The sequence below is a fragment of the Gambusia affinis genome, linkage group LG13 (assembly GCF_019740435.1).
Source record: "Gambusia affinis linkage group LG13, SWU_Gaff_1.0, whole genome shotgun sequence".
Lineage (NCBI taxonomy): Eukaryota > Metazoa > Chordata > Actinopteri > Cyprinodontiformes > Poeciliidae > Gambusia > Gambusia affinis.
This window is the reverse complement of record NC_057880.1, coordinates 22,822,479-22,842,599: the sequence shown is the minus strand read 5'-3', so window position 1 is coordinate 22,842,599 and position 20,121 is coordinate 22,822,479. Positions and strand designations below refer to the sequence as shown.

Below are 20,121 nucleotides of genomic sequence, written 5' to 3'. Positions count from 1 at the left end.
CATCAATGCGAGGGCAATGTAGTCCACACCTCGGGCAGATAGCCAGATCATCACAGGAAAAACACTGAGACACGTTCAGCTTCCTTATAGTGTTTAGTTTCATTTTTAAGAGTATCTAGAGACCCAATCATAATATGGAACCAAAAACGTGTAAATAGAAAAGATTTACTGAACCGGACTAAGTTTTAGTGACAGAAGGTTCCAGAAGGAAACACCAAAAGACTGCTCCAGGTGAGGCTCGAACTCACAACCTCGGCATTGCTCTGCAGTGTACTGACTTATAAGTACCGCGCGCTAACCGATTGCGCCACTGGAGCCTACAGTGAATGGTGGGCATTTGGGGATATAACCAGGCTACCCCTGATGACGTGTAGCTGTGTTGACACGTTTTTATGTAAAACGTTTTCTTTTCTTATTATTCTACCAACTTACATGTAAATACTACATCACACAAACGTTTAGAGTCCAGAGGAATGCGTCAACGGAAGATTTTTTCAGTTTTTTTCTGTACATTATCTGTTCGCGGGACGACATAAAACCCTCCAAAATGGGTATTAATACAAACAGAGCCGTGATTAAACTTAATATAAAAGAAATAAAGATTGCAGTTGGTCTCGATGAACCTCCAGTGTGCGTTTTTAACCACGTGGAAGTTCTCTGCGTGTTCACCAGTGGCGTGTTCTCCAAAAAAATGGACGTATGCTCTGAGAACGCGCACGTAAACGTGGTGCAACAAAACGTAGGATTTCTTCACTAAACTCGTCTTTAAAGTGAGTGAAAGTTGGATTAAACTGTATTTTCGGTATGTTTTGGAATAAAAATATTTACAAATAATAGTTACAAATGTACATTTTTACTAGATTTGCGTATTCAGGCCAATCTCCCCATAAAAATTATTAAAACATATATTTAATTCACCAATTCAACTCAAAAAAGTTATATGAATTCCTTAAAAAAATAAATATTAGTATATAAATACTTACTTTAGAATCCATTTAGTCTACTTAGATAATTGTATATTATTTCACCTTTCATCCTGGAGTTAAAATATTAAGTGTATATTATTTTTTGGAAGACTTTACACAACTATTTGTTTCAATTTATTTAGACTCTGATCCCAGTTTTTACAAATTGTGAGCTGTGATCAAATCAAAATACTTCAATTTGATAACATCATTTGGAAAGACTTCTGTATTTTATTGAATTCTGACTTTTGGGAATGATATACTCACAGGCTGTCATTCACAGAGGCAAATGGAAAGCTGGGAAACAACTTTCACTGAAAATAACTGTACTATTATTGGATAGCTGTATATTTGACAGAATATATTTATATTTATTTATTTCCAAAGCAAGAATAGCAGGATTAAATGGCTGTAATTATGTTCACCCTCTAGTGTAAAACCAGTAGACCAGTAGAGGTCCTCATTCTCCATTGTTTTGATGTGACATTTCTCACCAAGTACCAGTAAAACAGCTCCAAATTCTCAACAATTACCTAATCTAGTGAATGTCCTGATGCAAGAAACATAAATTTAGAAACTTGTTTGTGGTGTGTGCTGATAAAATAAAGGAGCTCTGGATGAGATTTCAGTGATCATGTTTATGTTGCAACATGTAACCATGGGTGTGCACATACAGAGGAATTGTGCATAACAAAGAAATAAAAATAATAATGCACAACAAGTCAGTTAAGAAACATTTATAGACTGTAGAGTCTTAGTTTTATTGCCAAAAAATAAACAAAATTACTCCTTAATATTCTTTCTTTTTTTCTAAAAACATTACATTCAAGAATAATTTCAGCGACTCAAGTGTTTATTTTCTTATAGCTCAGAAAGTTAGAACAAACAGCATATAAACAGTAAATAGACATGTACATTTTGATGCATTTATTCTTTAAAAACAATTTAAATCAAACACAACTGTAAGAAAATACTAAGTCCTGCAAGCCAAGTAAGTGCAAATTAAGTTTTTTTATTTTTTTTATTTTTTTATTTACTACTATTTTCTACTCTCTTGACCTCTTGTTTGACCTCTTTCCTGTTTAAAGGTACAGGCTGTTTTTGTGGAGTTTGCATGCTCTCTCCCTGTTCTTGCATACTTGTACTCTGGACGGAGATAAAACGTTTCAAACTCAACCTGAGTTGTTTTGTTAGCAGTGGTGGATCAAACTATTTAACTGAGTGGTTTGTCAGGGAATTTCTGTAGAGAAAATGTATATATATGTATATATTACAAGAATAAAGTCGTAGAGTCACGAGAATAAAGCTGCATGGGAAGTAAGTCTCACCATGTACCAAAACAGAGAATAAAGTAGAAATATTAGAATAAAGTCAGTAATGCAACTTTATTTTCATAATACTACAACTTTATTCCCATATTATTGTGACCTTCTTCTCATAACATTATGACTTCTTTCTTGTACAAGTTTATTTTAGTAATTTTATGACTTTATTCTTGTAATTTAATTTTTATTATTATTTGTATGGTCCTAATACTTTGTCATATTTCTGTAATGTGATACTCTCTGAAAATATATTAGTTTTATTTGAGATTAAAGACATTTTAAAAAAATTTTCCACAAATTTCAGTCAACTAAAATAGCACAGTAAACTATTTAACAAACAGAAGTAGAAAAACTAAAGGAAAAGAAAAGCAACTGGAAAAAAAGTCTAGCTAGCATTAGCCAATGAAAAGCTAGCATGTAGCTTTGCTACTCTGGTGTTATGTTCTGTTATTGCATGAAAAGGACGGAAGGGGGAGCTCTGGAGATGTATAATGCTGTATGTAGAGAAGAAGAGAGAAACGCGGGAGAGTAAAGAAAGAACTGAAGCTGAACTACGTCTGATGCTGCTTATTTCCTACCTTTTCAATATAGCAACACCACAACATTGGCGACGAGGATGTCTATTTCTGTGCCTTTACCTGTTCCGTTCATGCCATGCCCAGGTGAACCAGCATTGCCATTTCTAACATGGTTGAAAATGTTCGACAACTACATGCTGGTGATAGCTGCGTCGGGGGATGCCTGGCCTGATGCCAGAAAGCGCGCGGTCCTACTTCATGCCCTGGGTACAGAGGGCCAAAGGCTTTTCTACACCCTGCCGAATACCGGAGACACGTTTGCTACTGCTATTGCTGCCCTAAAAGAACATTTTGTGCCGAAGGTGAACGTTATTGCTGAACGTCACAAGTTTCGACAACGAGCGCAGAGACCGGATGAGACGGTAAATCAATTCTTAGCTTCTTTACGGGAGTTGGCTGCTACCTGTGATTTTGGGAACATGGAGGAACAAATGCTACGTGATCAACTGATCGAGCGTGTTGTTAATACTCGCATAAGAGACAGATTATTACTTGAACCGGACCTAACACTTGTTAAAGCTACTACATTGGCGTTGCAAATTGAAAGTGGATTAAGGGATGCTAACGTCCTTTCTGATGCTACTACTGCTAGCGCTTCCGCTCCAGTGAGGGCGCATAAAAGCAACCAAAGCCAAGCCGCCGTTGGGACACGAAGAAGAAGCCGCCGGATCCTGCTCCTGCCACGGCTCAAGCTGCTGGTAACCGTTCCTGCTTCCGCTGTGGATCTTTCAACCACCTTGCTAACAAACCTTCGTGCCCTGCTGCTAAAGTGTCATGCAATAAGTGTGGTAAAGTGGGACATTTTTCACGAGTGTGCCGTTCGACTCAAAAGGAGGTACGTGAAGTCATCGTTAATGAGCCCACAGTTCTTTACATGAACAATACAGTGCAAGACAAGATCCTCTGCACAGTTCAAGTGACTGTTAATGGACTATGCAAAGATGTTGAGCTGATTGTGGATACAGGCTCATCGGTGTCTATTATACCAGAGAACATTTACCACACCCACTTTTCAGAATGTGCGCTAACTGAACCTACCTTTGCTCTTGTTACCTATGCAAAAGAGAGAATTTCTGTAAAAGGGTGCTTAAAAGCTAACATTTCTCATGATAGTCATTCTACTGCAGGTACTCTTGTTGTTGTTGAGTCAGGCGCTGCTCTTCTTGGCTTAGATTTGTTTCAGGCATTACAAATGAAACTTGAAGGAAGAAAAATTGTTACTACTAGTACTCTTCCTACTCCCACAGTTCAAACTGCTGTGCCAGAGACTGTATCAGCACATGCTCCAGAAGTATCAGTTCAGGAAGTTGGCTATGCTAAAAACTTTATACATAAAGTACATATACTGCCAAATGCTGTTCCAGTGCATCAAAAACTCAGGAGACTTCCATTTTCAGTAAGACAAGCTGTTTCAGAGGAGCTCAAAGACCTCCAGGATAAGGGCATCATTGACGATTGATGCTTCTCCTTGGGTTTCTCCCATAGTCGTGACACAAAGGAGAGATGGGGGAAAGCCACGCATGTGTGTTGATTTAAGGGAGCCAAATAAAGTCATTGTTGCTGATTGCCATCCATTACCACACATGGATGAACTGTTCTCAAGTCTACGTGGGGCTACTGTTTTTTCCACGATTGATCTAGCCTCTGCCTACCACCAAATGCCTCTGCATCCTGAAAGTCGTGATATTACAGCGTTTATCACTCATGATGGACTTTTTCGTTTCTGCAGAGTTCCGTTTGGCTTAGCGTCTGCCCCATCAGCGTTTCAAAAAATGATGTCGATCATTCTTAAAGGTTTGCCAGGTGTACAAGCATACCTGGATGACATCATCTGCTATGGCTCTACACAAAGAGAACATGATGAAAATTTAAGCAAAGTGCTTCAAGCCTTGACGCCGACTCAAACTAAACATGCACAAATGCAAATTTAATCAACCTTCACTGAACTACCTGGGTCACACCATTTCAAAAGAAGGTCTTCAACCGGATCAGGATAGAATCACTGCTGTGATCCATGCTCCAGCTCCGCACGACACGTCTTCTCTGAGATCATTCCTTGGTCTTGCATCATGGTATAGTAAGTTCATTCCAGATTTTGCGACTGTCATTGAGCCACTACGTGCAGTGCTCAGAGACTCCACAGTTTAAGCTTCAAGTGGACAACAGAAGCACAGTTTAGTTTTGCTTCACTTAAAGAAATGATAGTCAACAGTCCTGCCTTAGCTCTGTATGACCCTGAGTTAACAACCTATGTTACTACTGATGCTTCAGATTATGGGCTGGGCGCGGTGTTAACTCAACTGCATTCGGATGACAGTGAGAGAGTTGTCGCTTTTGCATCCAGAACTCTTTCTTCTACAGAGCGCAAGTACTCCACGGTCGAGCGTGAAGCTCTTGCCTGCGTTTGGGCTGTGGAAAGGTGGAGAACCTACCTCTGGGGTCGTCGTTTTGTTCTTCGTACGGATCACCAAGCACTCACGACTTTACTCACCTCTAAAGGTTCTGGCCGTGCTGGACTAAGGATTGCCAGATGGTCCGCTCGACTTCTCTGCTTCACGTATGACATCACCTATCGTCCAGGACATCAAAACGTCACTGCTGACTGCCTGTCCAGACTACCACTAACTGCTGAAACCGAGGCAACAGAGGAACCTGACATGATTGCAGCTGTTTTTAAAGAGTCACTGTGTGCCATTTCTCTTCCAGAGTTCACTTCTGCCAGTGAAACCTGCCCAGAACTGTCTCTACTGCGCAACCAGATTGCAAAAGGTTGGCCTAAATGCAAAAAAGGTCTTCCGGAGAACCTTGCTCCATACTTTCAGATACGACATGAGTTGTCAGTTCATGGCTCACTGATATTGAGATTGACAGACCGACTAGTTGTCCCTGCTTCTCTGCGTACCAAAGTTGTTGATTTAGCACATGAAGGACATCAAGGCATTGTCCGTACCAAGCAGAGACTGCGTGAACTTTTCTGGTGGCCACAACTGGACAAATTTGTACATTCTGTCATTGCTTCTTGTGTTAACTGCCAGTACAGTGATAAGGTAGCCATAACTGCTCCTGCTCCACTTACTCCAGTTGAATTCCCTAGTAAACCATGGGAAAAAGTTGCAATAGACATTACAGGTCCATTTGAAAATGCCACATGGGACTGCCGTTATGCTATTGTACTTACAGATTACTACAGCAAATGGCCTGAGGTTGCATTCACTTCTACTGTTACTACAAATGTCGTCATTCGCTTTTTAGCCACTGTGTTCAGTAGAGAAGGTAATCCGATGTACCTTGTCTCAGATAACGGTTGTCAGTTTACTTCTCATGCATTTAGTAATTTTCTGAGAGAGAGAGAGATACAGCACTTAAGGTCCAGTGTATACTACCCTAAAGCAAATGGTGCTGTGGAAAGATTTAACAGAGTACTTAAGGACTGCATACAGACATCTGAAAGAAGTCACAGCTCATGGAAAGACGCTGTAACAGAATTCCTGCACAGTTACCGAGCTACTCCTCATGCAACCACACGAGTAACCCCATTTGAGCTACTGAGAAACAGAAAGATGCGCACAAAGTTAAACATACTCCCAGTAGAACTAAAATGCAAAACACATACCCAAATACAAAAGAGGGTGAAACAAAAGCAAAATAAAATGAAAGAATACACAGACAAGAAAATGAGAGCTAAAGTACCAACAGTCAAAGTGGGTGACACTGTTCGTGTCCGCAGACCAGAGCACGTTTCCAAAGGATCTTCAAGATTTACAGAACCACGGACTGTGATGAAGAAACTTGGGCAAAACACTTTCTTACTAAGCTTACAGACGCAAGTGGAATGCTTCAAAACTTGCACACTTCCCAAAACAAACCTTGGCTGGTTCAGAACAAAATAGCGATAATGTATTTGATACCTTTGCACTGCCAGAAAATATTAATGAATCTGCTGCTGCACTTAGAAGAAGTCAGAGATCTAGAAATCCACCAAGATGGTTGACAGGCTTTGTAAGATAAAGTGAAAATTTATGTAAATCACTACTGTTCAGACTGATATTAGCATTCTATAAGACAAGTAAAGATATACTACTCTTCTACTAAAGTAAATACAAAAAAAAATAATAGAGGTTTAAATGTTTATACTGTGATTCTCATCATTAACAGTGAAACTGCTAATTTTGTTCTAATGCTGACATTCATTTAATGTACTGTTGCTGCCTTTTCTTGTACAAGTTTATTTTAGTAATTTTATGACTTTATTCTTGTAATTTAATTTTTATTATTATTTGTATGGTCCTAATACTTTGTCATATTTCTGTAATGTGATACTCTCTGAAAATATATTAGTTTTATTTGAGATTGAAGACATTTTAAAAAATTGTTCCACAAATTTCAGTCAACTAAAATAGTACAGTAAACTATTTAACAAACAGAAGTAGAAAAACTAAAGGAAAAGAAAAGCAACTGGAAAAAAGTCTAGCTAGCATTAGCCAATGAAAAGCTAGCATGTAGCTTTGCTACTCTGGTCATGTTTGTAGGATCTTTGTTGTATTTTTAATTTTTGACAGGCCATATAAAGAAGACTTGTAGTTACTGAGTAGTCAGAATATCACCTGCGATAAACAACTCTTTTAATACCCTTGGATACAGAGAAATAAGATCAGATTGTTCCGACAACCAGGATGGAGGCACCGCACCGTCACTGTAGTTTTTAATGATCTTAATAAGACAAAAACTCCTCAATTTTCAGAAAAGTTTTCATTGTGGTTCATCTGTACACTGCTTGATAGATATTTAAACCACAGTCATGCTTGCTTTATGCAGTTATTTTAATAATATTTTTATGGTTATTTACATTAAAGACAGTGTTAGCATGTCTCCTGTAACAATTAGCTCTTTACACAAACTAGAAATCTAGCGATAAAAAAATAGGGAATGCAGAAATCTTAATATACTTCTATTGTTATATATGTAATTACTATTGTATTAGACAGTTCTCTGGTCAAATATGGTGAGAAGTTAACAAGTTTATTAGCACATGTAGCTTAGCATGTGTTTCAATTGAAAAAAGAGGTAAGGTGATTAAACTATTATGGCCTTCCTGTTTAGAAGTATAAACATTTATGAAATAATTGTCTTATCCAAATGTGTCAGTGGGTTAAAAATTTAGAAAAATAAAATTTTAGCTTAAAATTATAAAAGTTGTTTCATTTTAAAAGGTGTCTCGGAGTTGGTCTCCCTTTAGCAACATTTCCTTGAATTGCATGTCTCATCAAATTTATGTGGAAACTTTCAAGGGAAAAGCAAATCATGTATTATAAAAATTGCAGCATTGAGATCAACATCTTTTAGTTTATTAACACAGTGTGACAAGCTGTGACACAAACCGTCTTAGTTCTGCAGTTTTTTAAACTTCAGCAAATGTTCTTTTGTGGATCAGCCGTCATTTTTATTGGTTAATTTCTTATTAAAATATGTTGACAGTAAGTCACTCGCTTCAAAATATGTAGAAACAAATAATTTGGTTATTTAGAAAAATACGTCAAATCTTCAGGAAAATCAAGCATCAGACTAAAGTTTGAACTTTTACAAATACAGAGTAAAAATAAAACAATATTGAATGGTTTTCTGAGAATTTCTCCTTAGAATTAGCAACAGAGATTCTCAGCATTAATAGTTTTGTTGAAGAAATTGTCCAGCAAAAAGGTGGGAAATTCATAAATATATACTCTGCTAAATTAGCACACCAGAACAATCAGAACTACTTTTAATTCATCCCGTCTTAGCAGGTAAAAGTTGTTACCTACCAACTACTCATCATTCCACCTTAAAAATACCAGCTATGCTTTTACTAAAATACCACTAATTACAAAAGTAAATGCAGATTTTATGCATTGTACTATTACAAGATCATCAACAGTTTATCAGCAGTCTGTACTGCTGATAACATTCTTCCCGAGAATTACAACAACTAATATGTTTTATAGTGCATTGAGACGCTTGGAAGACACCAATCAATGACGCACTGTAAAACATCAGCACTAAAGAAAAAGTTCTGGTCTGGTCTGGTAGAAATCTGCTGGATTTGTTCTGTTCTGCCATGTTAAATTAAGTATTTTTTATGGGTAAGTTGTGAGTAAAAGTGGCTCTTAGGTATCCATGCTGCATGTAGATCTGAAATCCCACGAAGAAGAAGAAATCTGTTGTTTCCGTGGAATATGGCTGTGGAAAGAAATGAGGAAATCAGTAAATGAGTATTTTCTCTTTAGAAACACTTAACGTTAAAACCTATTGTCTGCACAAAGAAATATACTTTTCCCTCTTTGTCTGAAATGAAATCAAGCAACACATTTCCTGGTTTAGGCCAGTTTGGGCTTGTGACAATAATGACAGGGAAACATTTTTTAAGGTCAGACGTTGGGCAACACTGCCTCTTAACAAGTCTGATGATGTAATTGTTTTGTAAGGCTCCAGATTTTTGTTGAGCCACAACATCTGAGTAATCTGGGGGTATAATTGTGGGTATATTTTAAGACGGCAACAGTTTGTTTCTTTCTATGACATCATGGGGAAAACTGGTCAGGGTCTCAGGAAGAGAACAGTGGACGACGGGTTCATCAGATGCATGAAGGTGCCAAGTTTCTCTTCTCACCATTCTTGAATGAAATTGTTCTCTGTCTTTGAGATATGCTATAGTCATAGGATACGCTTTGGTAAAAGATGTGCGGATACATCATACAACAAAAAAGCAAAAGGCCCTTTGAAGGTTCTGGCTAAAGCTAGTCAGTGTCCTAAATGACAGTGAATCGAGACTAAAAATGAGTCTAAAGCATGATAAAAGTCAGATCGGAAATGCGCTCAGGGACGAAACCTTACTTTTTAGATTCTTTCTTTTGTCTCGTGACTCTGAAATTGATTTTTGTTTGTCCATAATGACCAACTTTACATTTAGCACAAAAAGAAGGAATTCAGCAAGCCATGCTAATTGTGGCATACATGCATAACATGAAGTGCTGCAGGAGGAACTGGTCCACTTCATATGATAGATATTGTTAAAAGGTGTGTTCCCATTACAAATGTGCACAAAAAGTGTCAATATTCCACTAATGTCAAAAAAGAAACAACTAAAATCACACGTGAATAAGATTGTCCATTTAATAACTCAATACAAACAGGCAGCACCATGATCCTCCAACTATTTCCTGTCTTTTTCTTCTTTGTTGTTTCTGTCAGTAGTAAAATCCAGTTGTTGGTCATGCGACTCGTGTGATGGAAAAAAAGTGTTTCCATTTCTGTTTTACAAAGTAAACAAATAAATCATCTCATCCCAGTATCAATATCTTTTTTCAAAACCAAGTTTTTTCATAATTGGAAAATAATCAGTATTATGTGGAAACACTGAAGCACTATCTCAAATACAAATACAATAATTTTTATAAACCTGACAGAAAAACAGAGGAAGTTTAGTCTGATTTATTGCATGTAAAAATCGGTTTCCGCTCTTTTCAATCAAACAAAACCTCGATTGTTATCGTCTTTACCTGTCAGCGGTTATAAGGTGCTGTCTTCGCTGATATTTCTCTTGCATTTGAAGGAGTTCTTCAGAATGTCATGAAAAACAGAGCTGGAGAAGAAATAGATGACGGGGTCCAAGGCGCTGTTGAGGTAGGTGAAGCCAATGCTCACCATGAAGAGATTGATCCATAACTTGTAGGTTTCACATTCTTCTGGGTGGAACATCTTTATGTAGTGCCCCACCAGGCCTGTGATGACGCCTGGCATGAAGCAGAGGATGAACACCATATTGATGACCATTACAGCTCGGATGGCGCGCTGCGCTCTCGCTTTCTCCATTTGAACCCTTCGTAGTTGGCAGGCGATCTTCACAGAGCAGAAAATGAGTAAAAACAAAGGCAGGAAGAACTCTAGGATGTAGGCTACATAGTGCATTTTTATTGCCGTAGGGAGGACTTCATAGGAGTGGAAGCTGCGACACATTTTCTTCTTTCCCACCGGATGGAGGAGGTCGATCGTCAACAACGGAATACGATACAAAATCACAATGAGCCATATCAGCGCTGACAGCTTGTGTGCCAGAGTGGAGGTCAGTCGACTGATGGGGTGATGCGGATGGACCACCTTCAGGTAGCGGTCGATTGCCACGGCCGTCATGAACGAAATGCTGGCAGATCGATTGACGGACAGCATGTACAGGTTAATGCGGCACCAAACCGACCCAAACTGCCAGTCGTCGCCTCGGAAGTGGGTGTCGATGCGGAAGGGCACGCTGAGGAAGAGCAGGAAGTCGGCCAGACAGAGGTTGAAGAGGAAGGTGACGTGGGATTTCCAGAACCTCATACGGCGACAGAAGATCCACAGCGCCAGGATGCTGCCTGGCAGTCCCACCAGAGTCTCGATAGTCAGGAAAATTATCACCAACACGTTCGCAACTTCACTGTTCCCAAGACGGCAGGTCATATTTCCTCCTGAATTCATTCTGGCAGAGTGTCTTTGGATCTTTCCACTCGCTGAGCAAGTATGTCCACAAGTGGGTTGACACTGCCAAGGAAAAGAATAAAAACTGATTAGAGTATTATTATATTGTAGGGGTGCCCAAAGTCAGTCCTCGAGTGCCGGCATCCTGCACATTTTAGTCTTATCACTGGTACTATCAACAACCTTTTCAACATGTCAACGTTCTTCTTAGGCCTTCTAAGGAGCCATCATTTGATCCAGGTGCGTTAAATCAGGGAGAGAACTAAAACATGCAGGATGCCGGCCCTCCAGGACCGACTTTGGGCAGTCCTGTTATATTGGAAACAGTGTGGAAGGGTTCAGATTATTTTAGGAATGACAAAACACTACACAATAAACTCATATACAAACATGTAAATGGGTGAATGATGTAGCAAAGAAACAACTTGACACAAAGACATAGAAAGGGTTGGCAAAGGCATTTAGAAGAGATGCGTAAGTGTTTCACACCAGATTGTCCGGTAGATTTGGACCAATTGAGGAGATAAATTGCAACATTTGTTGCATTTTCATCTGCTGCAGTTTGAATTTTCTCTGCACTGTGTCAAACCAACCAAATCGTTTGAAAAAACAGTTCCCCTCCTTGCCTATGGTGGCACTGCTCCAAGGACCACTGAAGGAAACAACATAAAAACCTCTGAAGAAGACACTGGGTGAACATCCTTCTTTACAAAATGTAAACAAAAATGAAGTGGTATCAGATTTTAGTGATTGAAGGATTTTTTTTTGTTCGTCTTTGGTAAAAAAAAGAAAAAAAATGCTCATTCTCTAGCAATAGACTTGTGCGTTTGCTTGTGTTTACCCAGAATGCCCTGCACTGTAGTCCACTAACTGCTTTTGGAGCAGTTTCTCGTCCACTTGGTGTTCACATATGCATTCAAACTGCACCAGAGTTCACTTGAATTGAACCAAGACTGAGGTTTTTAGACAAACCAGAGTTCGCATTTTTGGTCCATATTAGAGTTTGATTCCGCATTCACACCTCCCCAAACGAACCGGACTTTCTAGGCAAACAAAGTGAAGTTTGGTTAAAGCGCACCAAACATAGCTGATGTGAATGAACGCACATTACATGCTACAAACATTATGAATTTATTTGTATGAACCCTAATATTGTCTGTTGCTCTATGAAAGAAACTATGACCTAAATCAGTTCATCTGTGATCGGTCAAAGTGGGCAGAGGATGAACACTCACTGTGACAGCTGAAAGCTAGGTAAGATGATCCGACACGGCTTGGTTCCGATCAGGATTTCTCAACCATACCTGGATTTCTGATTTCTACTTTTATGGAGATTCTTTAGTTCATGTTTTGTTTTACAGAACTAGAACTGGTTCCATTGTTTGTTTCTACCATGTGAGACCATGGTGAGACCTTTCATAAATGCCACCTGATATTCAGTTCCCCTTTTATGTGCTTTCTACCTGTTTTTCTAGGTTTTTTTTTTTTTTGCTGATTCATTGTGTCAACAAAAACAAAATGAAGCATTTTTATTTACAATGGTTGGCGTTTTTATTTTCTCCACCTGGTTTCAATTTTAAGGCACTAAGAAGAGTGAAACAACCTTTTTTGGATCTAATCTTAACATTCAGCCATTGAGAGTAGTGGTTTCCAAAGTGTGGGGCGCGCCCCCTAGGGGGGGTGCCATGCCATTGCAGGAGGAACGCGGGAAGAGGTATGGATGAATGAAAAAAACAAAAAACAGTTACACAAAAGTGTTTCACTGTAAAGATGGTTTGCAGTGTGTTTTGTTGCAACCTGAAGTGTGAAATAAATTTCAGTGGCGTTTGAAAACAAAATATGTGCAAAGGTTTATGTCTGGTTGAACGATGTGTGTGCCCAGTTGATTTGGGAACCACTGATCTAGAGTATGTTTAGAAAAAAGTTTAAGATAATAGAAAGCCAACAGTAGTTCTTATTATTAGCCTCTTATTACAGCCAAGGTATGAGACTATAATAGAAACATATTTCATTGTCCTTTATTGTGGGGAAATTTCAGTGCAACAGATCGTTGAGGAAAATGTGGTTTTTCTCAACAACCTCTGTAGAGAGCTCGTTCTGTTCTGGGGAATATTTTGGAGATGATGGTGCAAATAAGAATTCTTCATAAAATAAAAAATAATTACAACAGAGTGTCTTCAATCAGAGGCTTCTTCAGAATTGCTGTTATACTGACTGCTACAGGAGATCATTCCTGCCCACAGCCATCCAAGAAACCCAATGAGTCTTGATAATATTTAATTTCATTTAAGGATTAATAAAGTTTTTTTTTAACTGAATTTGATTTATTTGACCATCATGAATGCAGAGTTTACTTGAATACATTTTTTTAAATGTACTTTTAGGAGTATTTTTGCTATGCTTCACTTTTTAATTTTACTTGAAGTATCGCTACTCTGCCAGCTGTGAGTAACTTCACTAAATGCTGAACCAGACTGTTTTAACCAAAATTTCAGCAAACACACTTATTTGTTTTTTTTTTTATTGAAATAAACAGATTTGGAAAAAAATATTTTGTTTAAATTCTAATTATGTTACTTATATGAATTATTTTCATTTTGGTCATTAGAAATACCCAAGTGTCCACAAAATTTTATAACACTTGATGATGTAATTTTTAAATATTCAATTATTAACATTTTAATTGGTTATTCGGTATACTTTTTCCAGTTTTTTTTACTCTTGAATAGTTTCTTTTTTTTATTTTTGGCATCCACCTCTGCTTAAGTGTAACCAACACTAAAAGCAAGCACAAATGTATATGTTGACACAACAACAAAAAACACAGATGTCAGCACTAAACTCAGAAAGTTGAAAAGATTATTTATAAGTAGAGAACATTTTTAGCCAATGGCCAATTTTCCCAAAAGTGCTCAGACTGACTGATGCTGAAAGAAATTGGATAAAAACCAAACAGCTTCTTCTCCGATTACACAAGATCCAGATTAAATTTAAAGTTTATGACATGAAAATTAGAAAAAAGAAAATGTCTGGCTTGTTTAAGGATCTTCACTAGAAAAAAAGTGAACACAAAAACAACACATCAGCTCAAAAACCTCATAAACTCTCAAAGCACGGTGGTGCACGGTTAATGATTTGGGCTTGTTTCACAGCCAATGTGCTCTAGAGTCAAATGTAAGATATTAGTTGGAGCAGCAGCTTACGCTAGTGTGTAATCATTTTCATAACAGTATAAACAGTAACAGCCTGCAGGTGCTAATAATATTTCTATATTTATTGTTTCTCTTCAAAGGAGACAAATGTAATAAAATTAATGCTTAATCTTCTTTATTAATTTTCTAATAAAGAAGATTAATTATTAATCTTCTTTATTACATTTTGCTTCACATTTTGCTTTGTTTTGCTTCACTGTTTAAGTAAGTGAAGCAAAACAAAGGGCTGCAGATGCCAAAAGTCTAAACAAAACACCAAAACTATTTCCAGAAACCAGACATGCCCATAAACACGTACACAGAAAAGGAGGAAAATGGAGTGAAAGGAAGAGCTGTTAGCACAGACACTGAAGTAGATAGTGACTCAGAGCGAGACAGGAGTCAGACAACCACAAAGATAACTGAGAAAAAACAAAACCAGAGCCAAGATGGCGGCAAATACACAGCCGAACACGAAACGTATCAAAGCAAGGGAGTTCAAACTTTCTGTCATGGGGGCCAAAATACAAGAAAATGTAAAAAAATAAATAAATATCGTACATATTTTGTAGGAAAGGGAAATTAGTTATTGCAAATCCGAAACTTAAAACGGATTTTGCTGTGTTAAAGCAAAGGCATCTACTTTTTTGGGAGCTCAATTAATCAACTTTATTCTTGTTTATTAAACAGGATTTGGGTCACTTTCTTTCAAAACGATAGCTACATTTAACCAGATTTAATAAATTAAACAAAAGCTGATTTGGGTCAGCTTCTCTGTAAAAATCTCCAGATAAACGTGATTCTACTGATTATAAAAGCTTCATTATAAAAAGAGAAATCCTTTGTGCCAAACTTTACATTTTCCATTGAAGTGGAAAATGCTTGGTAATATTTTCTTTCCACAACATCATTGTATGAAAATCAATTTGGATATAATTGTATCCTGATTACATATAAAATAGTCTCCATTTGCATCAACCATCAAATCTGTATAATTTTTGAATTGCACTAGGTGGGCCTTACCAAATTACTGACATGGCCACAAATGGCCTCCGTACTTCACTTTGGACACCAATGTCTTACAATCTTACAAGAAAAAACAACAACAACACAGTTCATGAATCTATGGAAGACTAATGGCATAGATTTATGCGGCGCTCCCAACCAAAACCGACCAATCAAAGCCAGGAGGCGGGTCTTAGCGCTGTCCATCAACATCATGTATGGGCTGATAAATGTACTAATGGCAGAGAAATTATTTAATTTTACAGGAAAACCATTTATGAATCGTTATTGTGGTCATGCTAACTAGCTTTAGCACTAGCTACAGGCTCTGCTAGCTGCAGGAAGGTGATTGACAGCGCTAAGACCCGCCTCCTGGCTCTAATTGGTCGTTTCTAGTTAGTACAAGGAGGAGGCAGAGGACCTCCAATTTTTCTGTCTCACATCCAACTGTCATAACACCATGACAGTTTCAACAAATGTGTATAAAAAATTTGTTTATATAAAAGTTACGTTACTGCAGCTTTAATGTTGTTTCCAAAACTTCCACTTTTATCTCATCAGTTTACAGAATAATTTTCAGCAGTCTTGATAATCGTCAATGTTTTTCAACATGAAATGTTTTCTTGGTCATCAGAAGTTTCTGCCTTGGAGGCCATTTTTACCCAATTTCTATTTTTCTGTTGTTGAATTGTGAAAATTCACTGAAGAAAGTTGGACCTGCAGAACTATGGCTGCTGCTCTGGGTTCCTGTGTTGATAAGGTCTTGAAGTGATTTTGGTGAATTGACCATTTCTGGGAAGGTTCACCACTTTCTCCAGCTTTCTCTGTTTATGGATATTGGCCTACTTCATGTTGTCAGACAGGTTCTGTTTAAGTAAGTGAAGCTGAAATCAGTGAAACTGAATAAAAAAACAATGTGATTAATCACCGGGTAGCTTAGATGTCTTTCCTCTTTCAGGCAATAAAATTATAATTTAAAATCAGCTTTTCATATCTACTCAGGTTCTTTCCAAAATACAGTAATCTGTAAAGATCCCAATATTTTTTCACTCTGGTGGCTTTATGATGAATCTACACTGCAAAAACACAAAATCTTATCAAGTTTTTGGTCTACTTTCTTGTGCAAACAACTTAGTTCACTTAAAATAAAACAAAACTAACTTACAAGTAACTTTACAGCAAGATATGGGAGCTTGTTTTAAGTCAATAATATCTTAAAATTTATTTTTAAAAAAAAGCATTAGTTATAAGTGAAATAATCTGCTTTTTTCTCCATATTATAAGTTAAAAGTTAGTTTTCTTTTATTTCCAGTGTGAACAATATTTGCAATAAAAAAATTGGTAAGATTTTATAGTTTTGCAGTGTATTTTATGGGTACTACCGTACAGAGACGAGGCAACATTTATTAGTTCAGAAATATGTTATGCAAGTAAAATAAGGTGAACTGCAGGCATTTGTGTTAATTTATGCTTTAGGAAGTGGGATTTAAAAAAACAGACAGCTATGAGGAAATATTTGCACCGATGGAAAAGGGAAAACCCGAATCAGAGAGGGCATGCCCAGAACTGCAGTCTTTGTTTACATAAAATTCTGCTGTGCCAGAGTTTTGTTAACAACTTCTTTATAAATATTTATGGTTCATTAACTTTAAATGCAATTAAAAACATTTAAAATTGAGTCATTATATGGGTAAAGTTAGAAGATTATTGTGTTTGCACGAGAAATTCCTGTAAGATCATGCAGAAAGGCTTTAACTGCACATTGACGTTACATTAAAACTATTTCAGTGCATAACAGTGCAAGTAAAAACCAAACTCAGCTTTATTAATCTGAATATTGCTAATTATAATTTATGTTTTATGAGAAAAGTGCTTTTATAAGTTGCACAACAGATTATAAAACAAGTATCATGAGGGAAAAATAGCAATTTCCTGCATGTTTGCTGCAAAAACACAAAATCTTACCAAGTACTTTTGATTTAGTTTCAAGTGCAAATATCTTAGTACTTTTGAAATAAGACAAAAACAACTTACAAGGAACTCTTCATCAATAAACACCAGCTTATTTTAAGTCAACAATTCCTTAATATTGATAAAAATTATTAGTTATAAGAGAAATAATTTGTCAGTGGAACACAACATTTTTTCCTATTATAAGTTCAAATGTCTTTAATCATTACTTCACTTATAACTATAACCTTTTTATTCAAATTAAGGACGTACTGACTTAAAACAACCTCATATTTCTAGCTTAAAAGTTGCTTTTAACTTAGTTTAATCTTAATTCAAGTTTACTAAGACAGTAGATCAAAAATACTTGGTAAGATTTTGCAGTGTATCAACATCTTCATCTATTTTTCTGCCGAATATTTTAGAGTTCACTTTAATTCAGCTTTTCCTCTTGTATTTATTGTCTTCTATGAAATGAATGCAACACATCTACTTCAAACTACAGAAAAAACCACATGCATCCATAAAAACTGGGTAAAAACATAAAGTTTTTTGTACTCACCAGCAGTAATGCGTTCAGTTGAAGACAGTGAAGCGCGTGGCGAGAGTGAAAGTGCACTACTGTGAATAGTGTGACAACTCTTCAAAAAAGAAGCAGGTTGTATGAGGGCTTGTCAAAACATGATTTTAGCAAAGATGTTTCCAGAGAAAACATTTGGCCACAAATTTTAGCACGAGAATTACTCATGACCCACTGATATTTCAAGATTTATACGGAAATCAAGAAAGGAAAAAAAAATACACTGTGTTGATATTTTTAGGTACTTCGCCAGGTGTCAAAATAATTTTTATCTATGATTAAGAACGCAGAAAAGATTCTGCTTTGAGTTTACTGTTGTGAAAGTGAAAATGGAAAACTGTTTCTGAAAAGCTAAGTACACACCATGACTGACTTTATGACCATGTGTCAAGTAACATCAAATTTTTTATGTTTTTTCCTCACTTTTATTCACAAGTCCTTAATATTATGTTTGTTTAACTTAAATGCTGCATCTCTTCTCCTGATTTTAGTTGGACTAAACTCCAACAGCAGTTACCTTCACTTCTTGGCTGCTGAACGTTTCCGTTGGTCTTTTCATTGTTGAAAACTTGTTAATTTCACTCTTGCTATGCAGCTTCAGCAGCAAAGCAGCTTGATAAATGTAACTGGCAGCTAACCAGAAAGATGAGAATTTCAAATAATTTTTACATTTTTAATAATATTTTATAGCAGATTAAATTAACGATTGAAAAGCAGATTAAATTCTATAGTAAAAAATATCTTTAAAATTTGTGACTACAAAATGAGATTAAATCTTTTTTATTTTTGCATTTTTTCCTGCTTTCTTGGGACCCTGGTCCACTGCAATAACTTATTTTCTTTTCTTTCAGCTGTTCTCTTTATGGATTTGCAAATAAATGACCCAGTTTTTGGTATCTGCCAAGCAGCTCGTCTCATTTGACTTCGGGAACTCGTGGTCATAAACTGCGTTACAAATACGCGCTAGTCGTGGTCGATACTCTGCTCATGTTGAAAAAGCACCATTTCGCCATTGCGGCGTTTACATTAAATAACAAATTAAATCAAAATCACACGTAAATAAGCTTGTTCACGCGGAAGTCATTATAAATCACGGCAGCGACGAATGTAAATAAACAGTTACGCGGCGTTTACATTAAATAACAAATTAAATCAAAATCACACGTAAATAAGCTTGTTCACGCGGAAGTCATTATAAATCACGGCAGCGACGAATGTAAATAAACAGTTACATTAAATATATTCGCTCATGGCTAACGTCAGAGGAGCCGTTAGCGTCGTATTCAGCCGTTGGACTGAAAAACGGCTACGTATGCGGCATTTATGGAAAATTATATTCGGCGCTTTTACAGAAGAGCGACTGATTCAACACGTTGGAATGATCCACAACTTTTTATGAGCTATGGGATTCTGTGAACCAGTACATTGTACATTGTCCGAAAAAACCCAAAAACAAACCACCATCCTTTCACTACTTCCTGATCTCTTCTTCGCTGGTTTCCAGCAGTAGTAACGTTTGGTTGCTGATTACGTGACTCATATGCCGCAAAAGAAGAAAAGTGTGAAAAACTTCATTATTCCAGCTCCAAAGCTGTTTCTTTGACGTATTTCCATTAATCAAAAATAATTTTTGTACTTTTGTAATTGCGCAATGTTATGGTTAATGGAAACAGAGCTACTGCAAGGAGTTCAAGCATCACCTTGAACAATTTCAGCATAAACCTGAGATGTTTATGCTGAAATCATATGTTATATCATGCTTAGTTGTGTCTTTAGTGTTACAGCATGATTTCACCTTTATTTACTGAGGGATCTGGTTGGTGATTTTATACATAGAAGGGTATGTACATTTGTATAGAACCTGGTAAAGACCAGGATCCCTTTTTTTAAAAAAAAAAAAAAACGTTGACATTGTTGGCCCTTTTTTACCGTAATTCAAAGCAAACATTACTTCCCATTTTTCCTAATCGCTGAGTCAGTTCCTCTCTGAATTATCACATTTTTTATTGCACTAAAATGAAAAGGCTGCAACTCAAATCT

General features: G+C 36.9%; 1 protein-coding gene and 1 non-coding gene across 2 annotated transcripts; both read right to left on the bottom strand.

Annotated features, from left to right (window-relative positions):
* Positions 1–223: 223 nt before the first annotated feature.
* Positions 224–317, bottom strand: trnai-uau. The gene is made up of 2 exons: positions 280–317; positions 224–259 (listed from the first exon to the last, which is right to left on the bottom strand). It is a non-coding gene; the product is annotated as a tRNA-Ile (tRNA).
* Positions 318–7,102: 6,785 nt separating this feature from the next.
* hcar1-3 (hydroxycarboxylic acid receptor 1-3) lies at positions 7,103–18,708 on the bottom strand. The gene is made up of 3 exons (XM_044135836.1): positions 18,599–18,708; positions 10,401–11,418; positions 7,103–9,081 (listed from the first exon to the last, which is right to left on the bottom strand). Exons 1-2 carry the CDS (start codon positions 18,638–18,640, stop codon positions 10,411–10,413), a joined length of 1,050 nt encoding a protein of 349 aa, XP_043991771.1. The 5' UTR covers positions 18,641–18,708; the 3' UTR covers positions 7,103–9,081; positions 10,401–10,410.
* Between the last annotated feature and the right edge of the window lie 1,413 nt (positions 18,709–20,121).